Source organism: Fragaria vesca, linkage group LG6 (assembly GCF_000184155.1).
Source record: "Fragaria vesca subsp. vesca linkage group LG6, FraVesHawaii_1.0, whole genome shotgun sequence".
NCBI lineage: Eukaryota > Viridiplantae > Streptophyta > Magnoliopsida > Rosales > Rosaceae > Fragaria > Fragaria vesca.
In genome coordinates this window covers 28,663,725-28,685,234 of record NC_020496.1, presented here as the reverse complement: position 1 = coordinate 28,685,234, position 21,510 = coordinate 28,663,725, and the positions used below count along the sequence as shown (strand labels likewise).

Below are 21,510 nucleotides of genomic sequence, written 5' to 3'. Positions count from 1 at the left end.
ATGAAGTTCAGTACTTGCAGGAATTCTCATATGTAATTAAGTATAAAACTATGAATAAACCATCTGGCTGGGCACCAAACCAAATTCTTTTGTAACTAGTCAATCAAAGAGAGTTGTGGCAATTTAAGCAAAAGAATATGTCATTTGGTGTATATACATTTGATGTATGAAGATCTACTCATGTATGTATGTAAGCTAGTATCTATTTTCTCATGAGGAGAATATATATGGATGGCTAGTTTCCTAAAAGTATCTGGTCTTCCTAAAAGTAGTAGCTTATGTCATAAATTTATATTGTCGATTTTCTCATATGATCAAAATACATTGAGAGAAATCATTGAAGATTTCCTTTGAAATTGATAGCTTGCCACACTAAATATTCCTTCACATTTGAGATATATGGCTAATTTCACTGCAGTTGGTTGCTCCATTGCAGTAAATTCATCTTCCAAATGGGAACAAATGGTATGTCTTTCTAATTCCTTTCAGTAATGTAAATACTATGTTCTTCCAGTAAAATGACTAATATGATGTGCTTGAGTGTATGTTATTATATTTATGATTACAAGCCAACTCACGCTTCTCTAAGCTAGTCTCTCATCTGGGTATTTGTCAAATGAACATGCTTATGGTTTGTGAGGCTGAGCAAGCTCTGTTGCTTAGCCTTGAACTGAGTAGACATGGAACAGGATGGGGAAGTGATTTGATTGAATCATTTCATTACATGTCTTCTCGTTTTCTTTTTCTGTCTACAGTTATGATATTTGTCTTAATGATGCTTCACCTCTGAAACTTGAAAAAAAATGCAGAGAATCCTTGTTTTTGCTTCTGTCATGGCAACTCTGGGACTGCAGGTCATCTTAGAGTCTATGCGCACCCTATTTTTTGATGTAAGTGACTATGACCTGATATTTGGAGCATCTAAATATTTGGCCCTTTATTACAATATACAGCTTTTTTTTGCTTTTTTCTAAAGTAAAACACTGACATCATGTTGCTTTTCAATTTGTATCTCTTACCAGGGAGTTGAGTTCAACTTAACCAAGGATCATGAGCGATGGGTTGTGGGTAGTATGCTCGGTGTCACTCTGGTGAAATTGCTTCTGATGCTTTACTGTCGCACTTTCTCCAACAAAATAGTCAAAGCCTATTCCTAGGATCATTTCTTTGATGTTGTCATCAACATCATTGGTCTGGTTGCTGTGCTCCTTGCTAATTACTTTGATGAATGGATGGACCCTCTTGGAGCTATTATTGTAAGTGGTTATCCAGGTCATATTATTGCTGTTGTTGCACAGGTCATAGCATAGATTTTACTTGGAATTTAGACATCTGTTTGCACCTTGACCTTGTTTTCATAGTCAAAGCTTAAATAAAATCTTTTCTGAATTCAAGTCAATTCAATGCATATGACGTAAACTGAAACAAAATCAATTCTTAGTATGCTTGCATTTGTTTCTATATAGTGAAATTAAGACTCTAAAGCATATTTTGGAAGCTGCATCAATGCATCTGTAGCTCTTGTTGCTTTACCAGTAGTTGTTCTTCTTCATGACAATATGAAATACTGATGCATATTATGTATTCCGTGCCTGTATTTTTCAGGAGAGGGCTCATGAATATTAAAATTTGGTACATTGCTCTTACAATCTCTTTACATGCTAGCTGCATTCTCTTCATACTTTTGCTATATGTTCGTTTGTGTATAATCCTGCCTTTTGCTTCTCTAATACATGTCATGTTTTTGCATGCAAATTTATAGACAAGAGTTGAGTATAGACATGAGCCTTTTGCTAGGTGCGTTCTCCTCATATAGATCTTTTCAATTAACATAGCTACATGGATTTTACTGTAGGGTATCTGACTTTGATCTGAAATAAGAGGATGTCTTGGTCTATGCAGCTCTTGGTAACGGCGTGAATAGCAAAGAATCAGTAGATATAGCCCAAAAAGATCCATGTTACACGTGAACAGTTAGCCATATGATCTTAACATCTTATATATAAGTATTTTTCATTTGTGAATAATCTATAATGTTTCTTTTGAGTATCAATGGTATTCATGGTTTGAAATGTTTCTTTGAGTATCACTGTTATTCAAGTGTTCATTGCTTGTAGTAAACTTAAACACTAATTTCAGATTTCCTTTTACATCTATAGCATCGCATCTTGTGTACAGAGAACATTGCGAGGTTCATCTGATGATATTGGATGGTTGCAGTGCATTCCTAGCATGACTTACGTGATGATGGTACATAAAGATTTTTTAGAATTGATTGCAGGAATAAGGTAAAAAGTATGTTAATGTAATGTGTTTGATATGAAAAACATACTGATTTGATAAGGGGATCCCATCTTTAGTTCTACTATTACCACTGCCTAATTTTAGCTGATGTGGTTAATAATAAAGATATGTATAAAGATGAGCCAAGGCTTTGCATTATTATGTTCTTATCTTCAGGCACACCATCATTTTCCTTTTCTATTTAATTTCCTTTTCTTTTCTATTTTTATTCTTTCTATCAAAAACCACTGCAACCCATCTATCAAACTCGCCCCATCCATCAAACCACACCACAACAACCCATCAAGAACATCAGAAGAAGATAAGGATCCAGATCAGGACAGGCGTATCACGACGGATCTGGTTTAGGTTAAAGGGATTAGAGCTCTGAACGAGGTCCGATTAGGTGGCGGAGGAGGTGACGAGTCGGGGAGGGGATCGGAGGACCCAGATCGATTCAAAGACGAGGAAGCAACGCAGCAGCGACGCCGATCTCGTTGGAGACGAAGAGGAGGGAGTCTGGGAGGCGTTCAAAGTGGTCGAGGCGACGGAGGAGATCAGAGGGCTCACGGTAGACACGGGAGGAGGAGGAGAGATCTGGGTAGAAGAGGAGGACATGAGTTTGGAGATTGGTAGATTTGCGGTGGTGGTAGAGGGCATGTTTATCTGTAAAAGTGGAGCTTTGGGTATGTAGAGATGGGAGAGATTTAAGGGGTCTGAGGAAGAAATAGAGAGGAGTTTTTGTGCTATGGTGGGGAAGAGAGAGACAGAAGTCGATCCGCGCCATTTGGGCTCGTGTATTTGTGATCGTCGGATCAAGCAAAACTAGGTTCCCATCAACGACACAGAAGTCGATCCGCGTCCTTTTTTTTTATTGTTGGAGTTCGCGCCTTGTAGTTTTATTGTAGTAATTAATGATATCCATTTCGATACAGAATTATTATATAATTATGGTATAATATTAATTTCGGCAATTAATCAGGCATTAATGATTTTCATCATCATTTATAGAATTAGAACGTCAAATAATGCAATAAATTAGACAATTAATCAGTCATTAAATTTAAAAGAAAATGCCCATATGATTGGAAGTTAGTAGAATTATAGGCATAATAATTAAAAATAACAATCCTAAATAGAAGTAGCACCTTCCATATGATTTTGGTCAATATACTAAATTGAAACAACATCCAATCACGTTAGTCAACTATATATATATATATATATATATATATATATATATATATATATAAGGGCGTTCTCTTGCTCGAAACGTCCGCCACGTTTTTTTAACCGGGTNCCGGGAATTTTCCGCCGTTTGCCACCCTTAACGGGCGCCCGCGCAGGGGCNCGTCTCCACCCTAGCGAACTCCAGCAGCTCCTCGACCATTTTCCATCCCCGACGAGTCCGTTCTTTTCCAGTTTTCCCGCTAGATCACCCAAAACTTTAAAAAAAGTCGATCTCACCGGAAAACTGGAATTCGGCGGACTTGCCGGGGATGGAAAGTGATCGAGGAAGCTGCTGGAGTCCGTTGGGGTGGAGGCGCGCCCTCGCGCGGCGCCGTACGGTGTCGAACGGACGGAAATCCACACCGTAAAACGGTGCGGACGTCCGCACCTGAGAATGGTTGTATATATATATATAGATTTTCTCAGGTGCGGATGTCCGCATTTATTTTTACGGTGCGGATTTTCACTTTACACTCATTTTTCAATCGAATTTTCACATCTCCACCGTCTAGTCTTTAGATACTAATGTATAGATCATCTCTGTAAAATTTCAGCCAATTTGGTTACCATTAAGACACTCAAACTCGATTAAATCAATGGATGAACATAATTTTGTCGAACTTGAACCGTTTATGTTTATAACAGAAAAATGCAGTTTTAAGTGCCTTAATGATAACCAAATTGGCTAAAATTTTGCAGAGATGATCTATACGTTAGTATATAAATACTAGACGATGGAGATGTGAAAATTCGATTGAAAAATGAGTGTAAAATGGAAATCCGCACCGTAAGAATAAATGCGGACGTTCGTAGCTGAGAAACTCTGTATATATATATATAGTCCGGATCTAGAGATCTAACGGGTAGATAAAAGCGTTTTCGTGTAATAAGTGACGTTGGTTTAAGGTTGACCGCGTCGATCGAGAGTCAAATGTTATCGAAAACCGGTGAATTTTTTTTTTCATAGCCATATTTAAGTACGCTGATCATATCACACGGTTGAATTTTCATTTTGTGAAATTTAGCCATTGAAACCACAACGTGGCTACTAATGTGGTATAACTTGTTTAGTAGGTTATATGTAAGTGTACATCTTTGTGAACCAACTATACAGATGAGGCAATATTTTCAAAAATATTGTGAAATAGGATGTGATCGGTATGGTGAAATACAGCTATGGTTGAAAAATCACATATTTCCGGTAATGTGTGGTCCCCGATAGAAGCGGTCAATCCTAGTTACGCTTATGCTTCCTTATGGAAAGCCCTATTATCGGGAGATGAACGTCCCTAAATTTTACATGGGTGGTTACATCTCATCAATATGAGAGTTTTGTGTGTGTAAGAATCAACCAAACTAGGTTATATAGGGATACGTAAGAGTGTTTTCGTGTAATAAGTGACGTTGGTTTAAGGTTGACCACGTCGATCGAGAGTCAAATGTTATCGAAAACCAATGAATTTTTTTCCACAGCCGTATTTAAGTACGCTGATCATATCAGACGGTTGAATTTTCATTTTATGAAATTTAGCCATTAGAACCACAACGTGACTACTAATGTGGTATAACTTGTTTAGTAGGTTATATGCAAGTGTACATCTTTGTGAACCAACTGTACGAAGGAGGCAATATTTTCAAAAATATTGTGAAATAGGATGTGATCGGTATGGTGAAATACGGCTATGGTTGAAAAATCACATATTTCCGGTAATGTTTGGTCCCCGATAGAAGAGGTCAATCATAGTTACGCTTATGCTTCCCTATGGAGAGCCCTATTGTCGGGAGGTGAACGTCCCTAAATTTTACATGGGTGGTTACATCTCATTAATATGAGAGTTTTGTGTGTGTACGAATCAACCAAACTAGGTTATATAAGGATACGTAAGAGCGTTTTCGTGTAATAAGTGACGTTGGTCTAAGGTTGACAATGTCGATCGAGAGTCAAATGTTATCGAAAACCGGTGAATTTTTTTCCATAGCCGTATTTAAGTACGCTGATCATATCTGACGGTTGAATTTTCATTTTGTTAAATTTAGCCTTTTGAACCACAACGTGACTACTAATGTTGTATAACTTGTTTAAAATTACGGGTCATCACGTCACATTAAAATTAATGTGGTATAACTTGTTTAAAATAAGGGACGTCCATGTGGGTTTTTTAAAATTACAGGTCACCACGTCACATTTAACCATATACGTTTTATTCTAATGATGTTTCTTTTATTTGTTAGTTTACCAAATAAACTGCGTGTGAGGTAGCTGCTCTCTCTAATGAAAATTTTGATCTGCGCATGGTAATTGTTAATCACATGTAGAAACAATAACAATTGTATGATTAGTCACATTTAACCATATATATTTAATATACTTTACCAAAAATCATTAGTAAATCAGCAGTAAATAATTAAATAGTAAATCAGTTACATATTTACCGTGTAAATCAGTAAATAAAATAGTAACAGTAATTCATTAAACAGTAACTAGTTACTAGTAAATCGGAATTCATCACACGGTAAATTTGTAAAATTACTTTGGCAAATTATCTGATTTAACAGAAAGGGTAAAATCCCTTTTTATTCGTGGGTTCGGATCTACGAGTCGGATCCAAAGATTCAGGTCGAAAAAATTTCGATTGTAGCGGGCTGCTACGGTGCTCAAGGGAGACAAAGGGATCAAGGATTGACGCGCAGTGTAGGGCTGGGTGTCGCCGGGATCAGAGCAGATCTGCGTAATCCGATTTGGGTTTCTAGATCGGGTTGTGAGCCTCGGGTCGGGATATGGAGATCCGGGTCGAACTGCTGCGATCGGTTGCCGACGGGGATGAAATCCGGCGACGGTGTAATGGGTTAGGGGGCGTGGATCCCGGCAGGGGCAGAGGCGGGAGCAAATCTAGGCTCGTCGAGGTGCTGCCGGATCTGGGGTGGTGTAGAAGTCCGAGCCCCATCACTTGCCTACCTAACAGACTGCAAATGCGAAACTAACGCCCCAAGTCCACGTGTTCAAACGGACGGTGGAGATGTCGGGTGCATGGCGCACCCGGGTGAGTTGTATAATTTTCGATAATTTTTGCCCTAAAATCTTTTACCTCCACCGATAACAATTCTATCAAAACGATGACTGTGTACCGATGCAAGTTTCATTTTCGTTTCATAAATTGAGTTGAGCAGAAGAAAGAGGACATATTCTCTACCCAAGTGTTTTGTGTCACAAATGGAATCCGGAATGCAAACATGTATCACTCATTTCAGTGGACTTGCACTTTGTTCTTTAATGAAAAGATGATGATCTCATTTTCCAATGGTTTGCATCATACCATATTACAAAGTATAAACCAAACAAAATGTTTACTAGATTGTGTCTAAAATGAAACATTGCTGCAAAAATCCTTGGACATTTTTATCCTAGTTGTTGGGATTTCAACTCTTGAATTAGCTTATTAAAATCCTGGTATGATGATCCTCCCTCTTCAACAGCCCTCCTTGCTTGCTTTCCAAGCTCCCTGGCTCTGCTTCTCCTTTCTTCTGCCTCTTCTCCTACCATGATCTGACTCACAGCTTTCACAATAGCTTCCTTCTTCACACTATCCCCAAAAAGCCTGACCCATTTCTGAGTTCCAACACCAACTCCAATCTTAAGCACCTGGGCCACCAATTTCTCATTGTAAAATTGCTCAGCAGCCAATGGCCATGTCACCATAGGAAGCCCTGCAGAAATGCCTTCCAATGTGGAATTCCACCCACAATGTGTCACAAACCCACCAACACTTGGATGGTCAAGAATCAAAACCTGAGGAGCCCAACCTCTGATCATCAATCCCTTGCCTTCCATCCTCTCTTCAAATCCTTCAGGCAACCACTCATCCACCTCATCTTTGCCTTTCCTCACTACCCAAATGAAGTCCTGCCCGGCAGCTTCTAGAGCCATGGCAATCTCCTTGAGCTGAGTGGAATTGAAATCGGCCACACTCCCAAAACAGAGATACACAACAGAATCTGGTTTCTTTGAATCAAGCCATTTCAAACACTCGTGCTCATCAATTGTAGCTTCTTTTCCTCTCTGTACTTTCTCCTCAGTCTCTCTGTTGCATAGAGAAACAGGGCCTATATGCCATGCCTTTCTCCCCAACTCATTTCTGTAAAAATCTGCATAAACCGGTTCGAGCTCATAGAAGCTGTTCATAATAATTCCAAAGCTCTTCAACTCGGCTTCTCTAGCCTCTTTCAGCAACTGGGTCACATCATTCAAAACATTGTTTTTGATAAAGTCAGGCAGTTGAGCTCTTGTCAATTCAATCTCACCCGGCAAATAGGGGATCACAAAAGGCTCAGTTTCACTTGAAACCTTACTGTAAGGCTCATAAACCTTGACACAGTCTAAAGCACACATAGCAAAGAAGCTAGTCCCACTAAAAACCAACCTCGGAATACCGAACTTGGCAGCAGCTTCAGTAGCCCAAGGAAAGACCATGTCAGCTACTATGCAAGTCGGCTTGAACTCCTTGAGAAGCTCCTCGAACTGTGGTTGAAGCAAGCGTGTGGCTTTGAAGAAAGGGTTGACTAAATCAGGCGAGGGCAACGTGTCGACGTTCTCACAACCTTTTGGCAAACCAGCCTCTTCGCTTGGGAACTCGATGGCCTTGATTTGGATGTTGAATTTGCTCGACTGGGTCGTTTGGGCGAATCTGATGGCGTTTAGAGGGGTGGTGACGATGGTGATCTTGACGCCGTATGAAGCAAAGAGCTTGGCCGTGTCGGAGACTGGGATCATGTGGCCGTGAGCCATGAAAGGGAACAAGAATATGTGAACAGAGCCATGGCATTCGCTACCCATGTTTGGATTTCAGAACTCAGAACGAAGATGTAGAGGCAATAGGTTAAAGGGTAAGATGTGTTTCAGTGTTTGTGATTATGCTTCTATGGCGGTGAACATTTCAACCTATACATAGGAAATAGTAGGATCCTTGGTAACAAGAAAACCAGAAGATATGGGATCCTTTTTCCTCAGTCCTCACTAGTTTACTATATACAGAACAGACAGACATGGATATGCGCCATTCATTATATACAGAATAAAATTTTCTTCTTCCTCACTAGAAAACATTGAATAGGGAAAGCATCCTTGTCATTACGCATAAGAATTCTCTTTATTATGGGATTTTGTAGTAATTTATAATAAAATTCTGGAAAAGTAAACTAGGTAACCTAATTGGGTAATGCCATTGTTAGTCTTCTAAGAAAACAATTACCTAATACAGAGAAATGAGGAATGATGTAGCAGATGATCTATTATTCTGGACTTTTCTCTAGCTATGATGATTATTGTCATGTAGCTCGAGTTTAGGTTTTATGTCCTCCTAGTGCAAACTTTTACTATTAATATAATAAATAGAACGAACGTATGTGTGGAGCTGAGCTTGTTTCAAACCTTTTTACGGAAAAAAAAAAAAAAAATACAGAAAAGCTCTTATGTTCTGTGGACAGTAGTCAAACAAATGGAATCACTCAGGAGTTGGAGAAGTCTGGTCAACATTAGCGCCCATGTTAGGGGATGAAAAATCAATGTGACATCACGGCTTGCGTCAGAGCAATGGGAGGTCATTTTCGGCACGGAAATATCCTGGAAACTTGTGAAATTAGTTTGCCGTAACGTATCAATCTTCGGGAAATCATATATAACCTAGCTTTGATCTGATTTAAGCTTAACACAGTTTGAACACTGTTGTGATAAACAGACTCAATGTCTAAGTACATCATTAGATCAACTCGTTTAGTGGGATGTGTCATTGTGCCTCTCATATTATTTTGTCATATTACAAAAATGATTTATAGGTCTTTTTTAATTTCAGATTTCATAGTTTTGTTTTATTGTTTTGTTTTGAAAAGTTTCGGTTTGGTGCCCGCTCTTGTTGGTTTCTTCTTCTTCTTCATTAATTCAATAGGGTGAGAGGGAGGTCTCTTCTCTTTTTCACACATCTCTCGATCAGAAAAAACTAACAATCAATGTCTACTAATCATCATCTAAAACATATAAGAAAAAGTCAAGTACTTATGTCTAGACATGAGATATCTTAAACTTGGCACTTGGCACAATCCTCCGACATAACATACTATAATCAAATTGTGATGTTGTAGCTGTAACGTGGTGATGAAAATTTACCCTCACTTTTTTATCAAAATAATAATAATTAGTACTTGGTATTTCTCGACCCGAAGTCTATTTATTTTTCTCTTAACTTTTAATTTTTCTTAAAACTATATTCTAAGTGATACACCAGAAGTGTCCGTACGGACTTACAGTTTGAAGTTTGTGAGCAACTTGTTGCTCCAAAACTCATTGTAACAGTTTCCTCATTAATATAGTTCTTCTCTTGGGAAAAAAAATAACAAGAAGAAGAAGAAAGTGCTACACCAATTTGATATTCACTTCACATTACTCTAACCAAAGAAAAACACATGAATCAAAAGTATAGAACAAATAGCACAGACAGATATACTTTCTCCACATAATTAGTAAGAGCTCAATATCACATTAAGCACGAGACAAACTCATAGTTCAGTACTGCAGCTAGCAAATTTATATCACCTACAAATTCTTAGAAAACTTGGGACAACAAGAAGGCAAAAGAGTTCAAGTGAAATTTAAGATTACTGCAACTCAATTAGTGTACTGGTGTTGGGATTCAAGTCATTCAACTAAGCCTCCAAAAGCTAGGTCGTTCAACTCTCCGACTAGAGCAGACAAATCCAAGAAAGATGATCCACCTTCTTCAACAGCCCTCCTTGCATTCTCCCCAAGCTCTTTCACTCTGCTTCTCGTTTCCACTGCTTCATCACCCACCATGATTCTAGTCACAGCCTCCTCTATGGCCTCCCTCCTCACCCTCCCTTCTGTCTCTGCATTTACATCCACAAATGAGAAAGCCCATTTTTCAGAACCAACAGGAACCCCAATCCTATGTATCTCAGTCACCAACTTCTCATTGTAAAACTGCTCGCCGAACACTGGCCACGTGATCATTGGAACTCCGGCAGACACTGCTTCTAGGATAGAGTTCCACCCACAGTGAGTCACAAATGCTCCTATTGCTTCATGCTCAAGAATCAGCACTTGAGGAGCCCAATCTCTTATGATCAGTCCCTTACCATCCATTCTCTTCTCAAATCCTTCAGGCAACCACTCTTCTACTTCTTTCTTTTCTTTCTTCACAACCCAAATGAAGTCTTGTCCAGAAGCCTCAAGGCCTGTTGCGATTTCTAGTAGCTGAGAATCAGCAAAACGGACCATGCTTCCGAATGATACATAAACAACCGAACGGGGTTTCTTTGAGTCAAGCCATTTCAAACACTCATGTTTCTCAGCAGTCGAGCTTTTTATTGATCCCCTCTCTGCTTTATCCTCTATTGCCTTGTTGCAGAATGAAACAGGGCCGATATGCCATGCCTTCCGCCCAAACACCTTCCTGTAATGATTTGCATAAGCTGGTTCTAGTTCATAAAAGCTGTTAACAATAACCCCATAGCTCCTTTCTTCAATCTCTATAGATGCTTTGAGCATCTTCATAAATTCTGACTCATCAGGAAACACAGGTAGTTGGCTTCTAGTCATCTTGATTTCATCGGGGAGATTAGGAATGACAAAAGATTCTGAATCAGACGACAAATTAGAATGAGGTTGATACATCATCACACTCAATGAAGCACACAATGCGAAGAAACCAGTTCCATGGAAATACAGCCTTGGAATTCGAAACTTGGCAGCAACATCTGTAGCCCAAGTAAAGAAAGCATCAGCAACAAGGCAATGAGGTCGATGTTCATCTAAAATCTTCTCAAAATGTGGTTCAATTAGAAAGGTGGCTTTGACAAATTTTCCCAGCATGTCTTGTGTAGTAATCAAGTCGGCACTTTCGCAATCTTGAGGCAACCCTGCTTCAGCAGATGGGAACTTAATGAGAACAAGTTCAATTTCACCTCTTTGGGTTGCTTTGGAGAAGAGTGGTGCATTGAGGGGAGTGGTTACTATGGTGCATCTTGCCCCATGAGAAGAAAATAGTTTAGCTATGTCTGTAAGGGGTATGCTGTGGCCGCGAGCCATGAATGGAAGAAAGAAGATATGAAGCTGTTGGCATGATTTAGTTTCCATGGCCATAGGGCTGCAATGCAGTCAGCACAGGCTCCCAGATAATGATAATCTTGGTGAAGAAGAACTGAAAATGAGTTGGGATAATCAAGGACTTGAGAGGCATACATATAGACATCCCAAGGCAGCAGTTTTAAGTCTCTACGTCTTTTCTTACTAGTGTGATAGTCCTCTCTTAATTTGTATCATATGGTTTTAGGTAGGAAATATCATTACGCGTTCCTGCTGCTTGTCTTTATCGATTTGAAAGAGTCAAGAACTCGAGATAACATTGAACTTTCAGTATACCTCCTGTAGAAATGCTTGCGGGTACGATTGGCACAATTTCGCTTCAAGCCACAACCAAACACCCTCCTCTGCATTAGTCCTTGCGCTGTTTCGGAGCTCTCCTAGTAGCAACAGGTTACTTTGAGCTTGTTTATAGACATGGGCCATTCTTTTATGGTAGTCCATGAATCACAAATTTCAACCATTAAAAATAAATTCAGTATGGTCTCAACCAATAGAGTACATCTTGTAAATCCCAGATTCCATGACGATCAGTTCTTCTTCAGTGACCTGAGCTCTGAAATCAAAGCATCCACTTCTGCATATGATGACCCACCTTCTTCAACAGCTTTCTTTGCCTTCTCCGCAAGATCTCTGGCCCTCTTCCTCATCTCCACCGCCTCGTCGCCACCACCTACCACCTTCCTCACCGCAGCCTCAACCTTCTCTCTCCCAATCACTTCCTTCCTCTCCATATTCCACGACGCCCACTCTTTGCTCCCAACCTGAACACCAATCCCCAGCACATCAGTAATCAGCTTCTCATTCGAAAATTGCTCCGCCGAGAGCGGCCAAGTGATCATCGGGACACCAGCACATACACTCTCCACTGTCGAGTTCCACCCACAGTGACTCACAAACCCACCAACAGCCTTATGCTCCAGCATCAAAATCTGAGGCGCCCATCCCCTTATCACAACCCCTCTCTCACTCTCCCTCATTCTCTTCTCAAAATCCAACAGCCAATTCTCCTCATCTTCATGACTCTGACCATCATTCTCAGACACTTTCCCAACAACCCACACGAAACAATTTGTCGAATTCACAACTCCATGAGCTATTTCGATCAGTTGCTTGTAACTCAATCGAGCCAAGCTTCCGAAACTAATGTACACAACCGAGTCGGGCTCTTGAGAATCCAACCAATCTAAACACCACTTCAGTTTCTCCTCATCAACTGAAGCAGCTTGGCCTCTCTCGACCTTATCCGCTTCGTCTCTGTTACATAGAGAAACAGGACCAATCCCCCACGCCTTCTTCCCCAAATCCTTCTTGAAATAATCAACATACTTCGACTCCAACTCATAAAAACTGTTCACCACAACCCCGAAGCTCTTGTCTTCCAACTGCCCAAACTTATCCGGCCCACTTTTGTTTCTAGCAAAAACCGGCAGCTGAGATTTCGTCAGCTCAACCCGATCCGGCAGACCCGGCACCACGAACGGCTCCGAATCCGAACCCACTTTCTCCTGCGGCGCGAATTTCCCGACGTTCTGCATGACGCAGCGGGAGAAGAACCCGTTTCCGTTGAAGACGATTCGTCTGATTCCGAGGGAGTCGATGACGTCAGAGGCCCAGCGGTGGAAGACGTCGATGACGATGCAGTCGGGAGGGTGTTGGGTGAGGAAGTGGCGGAGGGGTTGTTTGAAGACGGAGGTGTCGGTGAAGGGGGCGGCGGACATGGAGGTGTCGGGTGGGACGGCGTCGTTTGGGAGGTCGAGGACGTGGATGGAGATGAGGCGGTTGTGGGTTTGGTCGCGGTGGATGGAGTTGCAGAAGCGGAGGGCGTTGGAGAGAGTGGTGGAGAGGATGGTGGACTTGGCGCCGTGGGCGGCGAAGACTCGGGCCGTGTCGATCATCGGGATTTGGTGGCCGCCGCCGACGAAGGGGAAGAAGTACATTTCGACCGGAGGTTCTGAATCCATGGTGATTGAAACAGAGAGAGAGTGAGAAACTGAGATTTGAAAATGGAAACGAAAGGAGTGTGGAGATGAAAATGAAGTATGGAACTTTGGATATTAATAGGGAATAGAAAGAAGAGAGTATACAAATGTGATTCGAATTCTAGTAGACTAGAGAGGTTAACATCAGACGATTATGGGAGATGGGTGTGTGAATATTGCACATGATATGTCGAAGACAATACAAAATTGGCCGGTGGAGTAGTAGAGTGGCCATTGTCTGGATCAAGGCATAATCAGCGTTGAAGGAGTTGTGTTGAGGATGAAGTTTTGGGATTTGGCTGATGGAGGCATGGAGCCATGATCACAGACGCGAGATTGAGGTAGGGCAATGTGTATTAAGCCTTGCGCGCGGCGTCGTAGTTAGGATAATTGACATTATAGATGTCAAAATGAGGGGTCGTCTATGATACTTTACATGTGTGATGTGTCCTTCTTTACTAAATAGACAAAAAATATCATTTATTTGAACCAAAATTTACAACATTAGAAAATAATTTACCACATTAGTTTCACACATTTACATATAATTGAACCAAATTACTATATCCACAACAATTTATTCATTGATGAAGTATAAAGTGTATAGACAAAAATATAACAAGAGAATCATCATCTTATTCATTGATAGGAGCCCTTTATATAGGGAATTACACAATACCAATATGGTAAGGATATGAATACATAGATCTAGTCTAACTACATATCCTATTGACATAAGGTCAAGGCACACATAAAGAATATCTAAAAAGATACAGAATATCCTAGAACACTCCCCCTTGTGCCGCGCGCTGATATGCCGATGGTGCTGATCTGTTGTCTCGTCAAAAACCTCGTCAAGTCACAAAAACCCTGTTGGAGAAAAACTGAACCTTGATCGTAGGAGAAAAATAGTACAACACATCCTTCACATTTGATAGTGACATGTATGTATGTGCTAGACTCCCCCTGAAGTTCGCACCTCCCCCTGATCTTTACATCAATCATAGGGCTCTTCCTGATTCTTACTAATCACAGAAATTTCAACAACTTAGCATGTCAATGCTCTTTAATATGTCTTCAAATGTGGCATTAGACAATGAATAACTAAATCATGTCGTATTGTCCTCAAATGATCTTTTACACTTAGATCTTGAGGAGAAGGCCGCTTGTGAACTTAAAACATAAGTTCGTGCAGGAAATTAGATTTCCACGTAGCATGACCTTCAGTTACTAGAACGGCCGTAACTTCCTCTAGGAAATACATATGAACGAACCGTAAACGGTTTTGGAAACTAGACTCATAGAGCTTTCCAAACGTATATTACACACGTTCTGGTTCGTCAGGAGCTATTCACAAAGTCCGGTCGAAGTTGACTGTTTTGCCAAAATCAGATTCTCGGACAGATTCGTCCTACTTTACGAAAACAGCCATAACTCACTCAATATGATAAGTATGATCAAATGGTTGGTGTCCCTGGAAAGTAAACACATAGACCTTTCCAATGGTACCAATTTCACCATTTTCCAATGAGTGAGATTTCCTGTAGGTCCCGTGGAAGTTGACCTACAAAACTTAGCAGATTCTGATTTCGCTTTTGATGTGTCTTTCTTATGTAGGGATAGAATAAGCCTCAACCTTTCATACCATTAAGTATTGAAAAAGGAGTTACTGTCATTACATTGGCATTGCGTGGGCGCATATCTACATTTAGCTTTACAACTTTTCATTGCAAATGAGATGTCAAGTATTTCGGATTGTGTTGAGTACATTGATGCGTCTTATTGTACTTAGATGGGAACTCCATCTTTTAACACATATTTGTCATCTTGCTTTAAACAAAACAACGGATCTCTCTTTAGAGCAAAGACCTTGACTAATCATGGGAGTATATGTAGGTCTCACTAGTTATAGAGCGCCTAAGCCGATTGATGGAAAATCATCATCAATACAGTCATCGAGTGCCTTATCGAAACCGTGTCTTCCCAAGATCTTTTTCTTCAGATGTTGATACATATTGGCATCTCTTGATCCATCAAGAATCCATGTAAATCCGGAATGAACACGCAAATGCATAATTCACCATATCCCTTCCAAATCAAGTAGAGTCCATGTGCGTTTCAATACATTTTGCAAATGCATGCTCTTGTGGTTTGGAGCCACTTGATTCAGATGAATGAAGTCCGTTTAAGAGCTTCATGTATATCTCTGATCCCATAGAGATGTTATTATGACCATATTCATAGGCTGCATGTTCAGTTATTCGGAAACTACCAAACTGACAAAGTAGTGGAGTGCAATGACATCCATTAGGAGAGCATATCTCATTGTAGTCGACCCCAGTGCGTGTTAGTGAGAGACCTTGTGCCATAAGGTGAGTCTAAGCTCTTGTTCTCACTACGCTATCTAACAAAGGTGTTAATAGGGTTTAGCTTGCGGTGTCGGCATCACCTGCCCCTGCCCAAGGACCTATCTCTTTGTTAATGCTGGATCACATTTTTCCATTTAGCCAATCAACTAAGTTGATATCCATCAACGAATGGTGGTTCGATAGTAGACTCATTATCCCACGTCCTCATGTACACTAGTGTAATACTTGTAGAGATATGGATTGGATTTGACATTGAGGCGTTCCCTAACGATAATCACAATTCAGACTTCATGAGACGGATTTGAGTATCACTGATCAATGGATCAGGTTGTGCCAAGCTCGCTTTCTTCCTAGTGTGAGAAAGTATCGAACCTAAGGGCCTCCCTCCTTTTAGAGAGCCACACGGCCTTGTGACACCAATTTTGCCACTATATGGCGTCACTATATCACCATCCATGGTGATGGCGTCAAGACCAACACATTTTGGTCGCGCCATGTCCTCTTGATAGGACATCAATCTTTGCAGACATATTTGCAGCATGTGATCTCGTCACTTTAACACTTTAAGCATTTGGGATCAAGATGAGACTTAGTGGGGACAAACCACGACAATTCACGTCGTTCCACTTGAACACTTGTGTTCTTATCTCCCCCTAACGGCGGGAATATTGTCTCATCAAAGTGACAATCCGCAATATAGCGGTGAAAAAGATCGCCTGACAAGGTTTCTACATATGCGGATTATAGGTGGAGGTTCACATCCAACCTAAATACTTATTCATCTCAAATGACCCATCATTGTGCGCAGTGACAATGCGATTTGGCACCTAGAAATAACATTTAGCCGAGCTCAAGGATTGGAGATCAGTTTCAATCTTGTTTGAGCTCAAGGATTGCAATCCTGGTACACAGTCACGAGCTATAGTACAAAAATATTCAATGATGGTGGGTCATAGATGAATAGTAAACCTGCATGCAAATATTGCATAGCCCCAAGACGCAATAGAAAGATTGGTGCGCATCAATAATATTCAAGCGATAAGCTAAAGTTGCTTGGTCGTAGCCTCAGTGAGACCGTATTGCGTGTGAACATGGGGTACAGGACACTTCAACTTACATCCCGATAAACTTCTTTAAAGAATGGGTAGTGAGCCCATAGAAGTATAAGCAGTAGATAATAATGAAACACGTGACTAGTGTGTTAACACTTCAACCAACACCATAAAACATAAAAAGGTGTCCGCAAGTTGGTTGTATCTATCTACATAGTTTGATGTAAGAATAGAATGTTCACTTTTGTGTTATTTAGCGTAGGAGGGTCTCACTCATAATTTAGCTAAAGAATAGGCTTTCAAAATGAGCAATGAGCATTGCAAAGGGACCAATGCGACATCGAGGGAAGGCCGGTGTACCTCAATTGCTTGAGGAATTGACCGGACAACCTCCAAGAAGTTGAAGTCGTGTTCGGGTGACGTCAATGTCCCCCGGGTCACCACCATGCTTCATGGTGATGCTAGATCTCGAATGTCTTAGTTTTGAGCGGAAGAATGGATGTCCATGAGAATTTCTCAAAATTTGGACCATTATCTCTTCCAGGTTAACCAATTTGGTCAAACCAAAGCCTATATGAGTCGGTGTCCCAAATATCATGTTTGGCGACAACATGGGATTTGATATTCGAATCGTAGTGACATACAATCCACTAGATTGACTCATGAATTTCTCCAAGATGCGCTTTAGTCCACATTTATGAGAAGGTATACACAAAAGAATTCTTGTTCATTCTCACAATGTGTTTTCAAATGAAAACTATTAGCAGGAATGTCTTTAAAGCTCAATATGGTTCGATTGCCTCTCAATGCATAGAGGGTATCTGTGACATTGATCATGGTGCCATGAGGCATCAAGATTTAAGCTAAACCGCGTCCTTGAATGACCGGAATGATTCAATCATTGTAGTCACAGAAGATTTACAAAAGCACAAATTCCAAAGATAGTTGCCGGATCCTTAGAATGTTGTGGATAGTTCCACTATCTACGAAGCACTCCATGTCTCGATGAGACATATCTACAAGAAGGAGTAGATAGGTGAGTTAATAGTTCCACTTGAACCATTTAGAAGGATTGAAAGAAGCTACGAAAAGCTGTAATCCCGAAAGTGCATAAAAATTTCCGCGCAAAATGACCTTTGCACACTAAAACAGCCATAACTTCTTCGTTAAAATAGATATGGTCGAACCGCGAAAAGTTCTGAAAACTAGACTCATAGAGCTTTCCAATGATATAAATTTCACTGTCTGGTTCGTCCGGAGCTATTCATAAAGCTCAAACGAAATTGACTGTTCAGAAGAGACAGATTGCTGTTTTTCGCAGAATTGGCATGTGCGAAGCTGTGAAGCTTGCAGATGGCGTGTAGACTTTTGCCTTAGCCAAAAGTGACGTGTGTATGATCAAAACCAAGTCCTTTTGGTCGTTCTAAGGTCGTAAACTCCATGACTAGTTAGCAAAAACTCCCTGACATGAACATAAACTAACTCAGATGACCTAGAGGATTCGATCATGATGATAATTTTCCGGTTCCACAGATACCAAGCGAAGATTTGCCTTAGGCATCGAGTATGTCAAAACTCAAAGGAGCAGAATGTTACATTGCTCTTGCATACAAAACTAAGCTGTTATGAGACTCGATAGAGGTCACAAACAATGCTTTTAATGGTTTGTCCTTCGGATTGATCATACACAATCCGAAAAAGCCGCTAATTGATCAAACACAATTCGGAAAAAGCCTCGGATTGATCAAACACAATCCGGTGATAGGTCGAAGTTGATCATACACAACCCGGACAAGGAAACAAGAGTGATCAAACACACTCTTGACCCGCGAATAAAATTCCGGGATTTTTGGTACCTGCAAATACACCGACCCAAGCATAGAATGGACTAGAAGAAGGGGAGAAAACACTTTATCTCCCCCGAGGTTATTGAACTTGGAAGAGTTTTAGGGTTGTAAAATAAACATACCGTAAACACTTAGATGCTTGATCAGATGAAAAGAAAGTAGCAGAGTGGACGGCCAGGAGCGACTGCGGCGGCGGCGGCCGAGGCAGGGCCGAGAACCTCCGGTTTTGGTTTTTAGGGTTTGGAAAAAAAAATGGTGGGCTATTGGCTCGAGGGTTAGAACAAAGTGCATGATAACGTGATGAAGTATAAAGTGTATAGACAAAGATATAGCAAGAGAATCATCATCTTATTCATTGATATGATCCCTTTATATAAGGAATTACACAATACCAATATGGTAAGTATATGAATACATAGATCTAGTCTAACTACATATCCTATTGGCATAAGGTCAAGACACACATAAAGAATATCTAGAAAGATACAGAATTTCCTAGAACATTCATAAAGTTATAAAATGTCATAGATTAAGTATTTACCACTAATAGAACTAAATTACCTAAGTTATGACCCAATTTACATCATTGACAACAAAATTGTTGTAATATCAGTAAATGTGTGTATCACATACATGTAGGTACCTAAAAAAATTCACAAAAGGAGATCTTATTGACATGATGAGATTGGTGGGATAAAATAAAAATTGTTGTTTCTATTTGTAAAGAAAAAATACAAAAATAAAAGGCAGTTGGGAAAATATAAGTAGGTTTTATGTCCCCCATGTATTCTACGGTTTCGTTAATGGTTAAGGGTTGAGCGGGCCGTTTAGCCCCTATTTAAAATAAAAAAAGTAGGGTTATAAGTTCAAAACAATGGCATACTGTTACGACTAAGCACTGGTCGTTGGCTCACATTGCGCACTCTCATAATATGGAGAAGAAGTGAAACAAGTGAAATGCATCCTTTTTTATTCCTTTCGATTTTCATTTGTTTTTCATAGTCCCCCCGCGAAGTTTTATTAGTTTTCAAAAATAACAAGTATAAAACAACATGAGAACTAGACCTAAGCCAACCATGAGCAATGATTACAAAACCACTAGTACAAAGAAGCAGAAATAACAATACAAACAATTATGTACATCGATAATAAACAGTAGAATTTAGGTCACTGCTAATAGAACCAAAATGTGCATCTCCAAAGCGAGCTAGACCATCTGCCACCTTATTACCCTATAAACATGAGAGCAATTTTAACAGACTCTCTATTTTAGTTTTTAACTATTTTAGAGAGCGTGTTTAGTTTTTTAGATATTTTAAGAGCTCCAGTAGACTAGCCAAATTTAAACTATTAGAGCATCTTTAGCAATGGTAGCCATTTTTAAGTTAAATTTTAGTCAAATTAGCTAAAATGTCATTTTGGCTAGCCACTTTAGAAATGTTGTTGTATCAATGCTTTCTATTTTAGCTAGCATTACATCAACATTATTCTTTAAATAGAAATTAAATAGTTTAAATATATTTATATATCACATAAAATATCTTACAAGGAATGTAATAAATTATAGCTAGCCTCATTTGAGTTATCTATTTAGCTAGCGAGATAGCTAAAATGTTATAATAGCTTAAGTTTGGCTAGTCTGCTGGAGCTCCTTAAACATCTAAAAAAGCTAAACACGCTCTCTAAAATAGCTAAAAGCTAAAATAGAGAGTTTGATAAAAGGTGCTCTTATAACTTTTAGCTATCTCGCTAGCTATAGTTAGCTAGCAAAATAACTTAAATGAGGCTAGCTATAATTTATTATATTCCTTATAAGATATTTTATATGATATATAAATATATTTAAACTATTTAATTTCTATTTGAAGAATAATGTTGATATAAAGCTAGCTAAAATAGAAAGCATTGATGTAGCCACATTTCTAAAGTGGCTAGCCAAAATGACATTTTAGCTAATTTAACTAAAATTTAACTTAAAAATGACTAGTATTACTAAAGATGCTCTGAGAAACTCTAAAATTGAGTTGTCAAGACTTATGCAAGAAATTCAACCAAGCAACCGTAATTCTCCAAGAAACACAAGATCTCTCCTCAAAATGATGCACAACCATAGATGAGTTTGTTTCAAGTCTAACAATGACCGCTAGAACATCAGCATCAAAGCACTTGTAACCACAACTTGAGAGACAAAAGCTCTCAAATAAAGACTCGTGGTATCGCGAAAGACCCCAACAAAACCTGCATTCATATCATCATTATATCATGAATTAAATTTAGTTTACCCCCTTATGGTTTGGGGGTAACTTCATGTTAGTCCCTACACTTTTATTTTCATCAGTTTACCCCTTGAACTCTTCAATTTCTGTCTGCCGTGCCCAAATTCTCATATTCCGTTTGAATCGACCTTTAATTATCAGCAGTTAAGGTCCGATTTGGACATATAAGATCCGATTTGCCTAAATTCTAGATACTGGCCTCACAGTTAAGGTTAAAATTATCAGCAATTAACGTCCGATTTGGACAGAATATAGGACATTTGGTCACGCTTGAGGAAAATTGAAAAGTTTGAGGGGTAAACTGATAAAATTGAAAGTATAG

At 39.6% G+C, this 21,510-nt stretch overlaps 4 protein-coding genes across 4 annotated transcripts in view; 1 reads left to right on the top strand and 3 right to left on the bottom strand.

The window, feature by feature from the left end:
- Positions 1 to 2,065, top strand: part of LOC101300841 — a 2,576-nt gene extending 511 nt beyond the window's left edge. Inside the window, exons 2-5 of the mRNA XM_004305890.1 lie at positions 364 to 465; positions 810 to 890; positions 1,023 to 1,256; positions 1,856 to 2,065. Coding sequence (XP_004305938.1) covers positions 364 to 465; positions 810 to 890; positions 1,023 to 1,157 — 318 coding nt within the window. The 3' untranslated portion in view covers positions 1,158 to 1,256; positions 1,856 to 2,065. The remainder of the gene's footprint in view (positions 1 to 363; positions 466 to 809; positions 891 to 1,022; positions 1,257 to 1,855) is intronic.
- Positions 2,066 to 6,785: 4,720 nt separating this feature from the next.
- On the bottom strand, positions 6,786 to 9,963 carry LOC101305089 (UDP-glucose flavonoid 3-O-glucosyltransferase 7-like). The gene has a single exon (XM_004303974.1). The coding sequence runs from the start codon at positions 8,342 to 8,344 to the stop codon at positions 6,911 to 6,913; it is 1,434 nt and encodes a 477-aa protein (XP_004304022.1). The 5' UTR covers positions 8,345 to 9,963; the 3' UTR covers positions 6,786 to 6,910.
- Positions 9,964 to 10,012: 49 nt separating this feature from the next.
- Positions 10,013 to 12,134, bottom strand: LOC101304787 (UDP-glucose flavonoid 3-O-glucosyltransferase 7-like). The gene has a single exon (XM_004303973.1). It carries the CDS (start codon positions 11,660 to 11,662, stop codon positions 10,199 to 10,201), a length of 1,464 nt encoding a protein of 487 aa, XP_004304021.1. The 5' UTR covers positions 11,663 to 12,134; the 3' UTR covers positions 10,013 to 10,198.
- On the bottom strand, positions 11,667 to 14,042 carry LOC101304491 (abscisate beta-glucosyltransferase-like). Its single transcript, XM_004303972.1, has one exon. It carries the CDS (start codon positions 13,624 to 13,626, stop codon positions 12,193 to 12,195), a length of 1,434 nt encoding a protein of 477 aa, XP_004304020.1. The 5' UTR covers positions 13,627 to 14,042; the 3' UTR covers positions 11,667 to 12,192.
- Between the last annotated feature and the right edge of the window lie 7,468 nt (positions 14,043 to 21,510).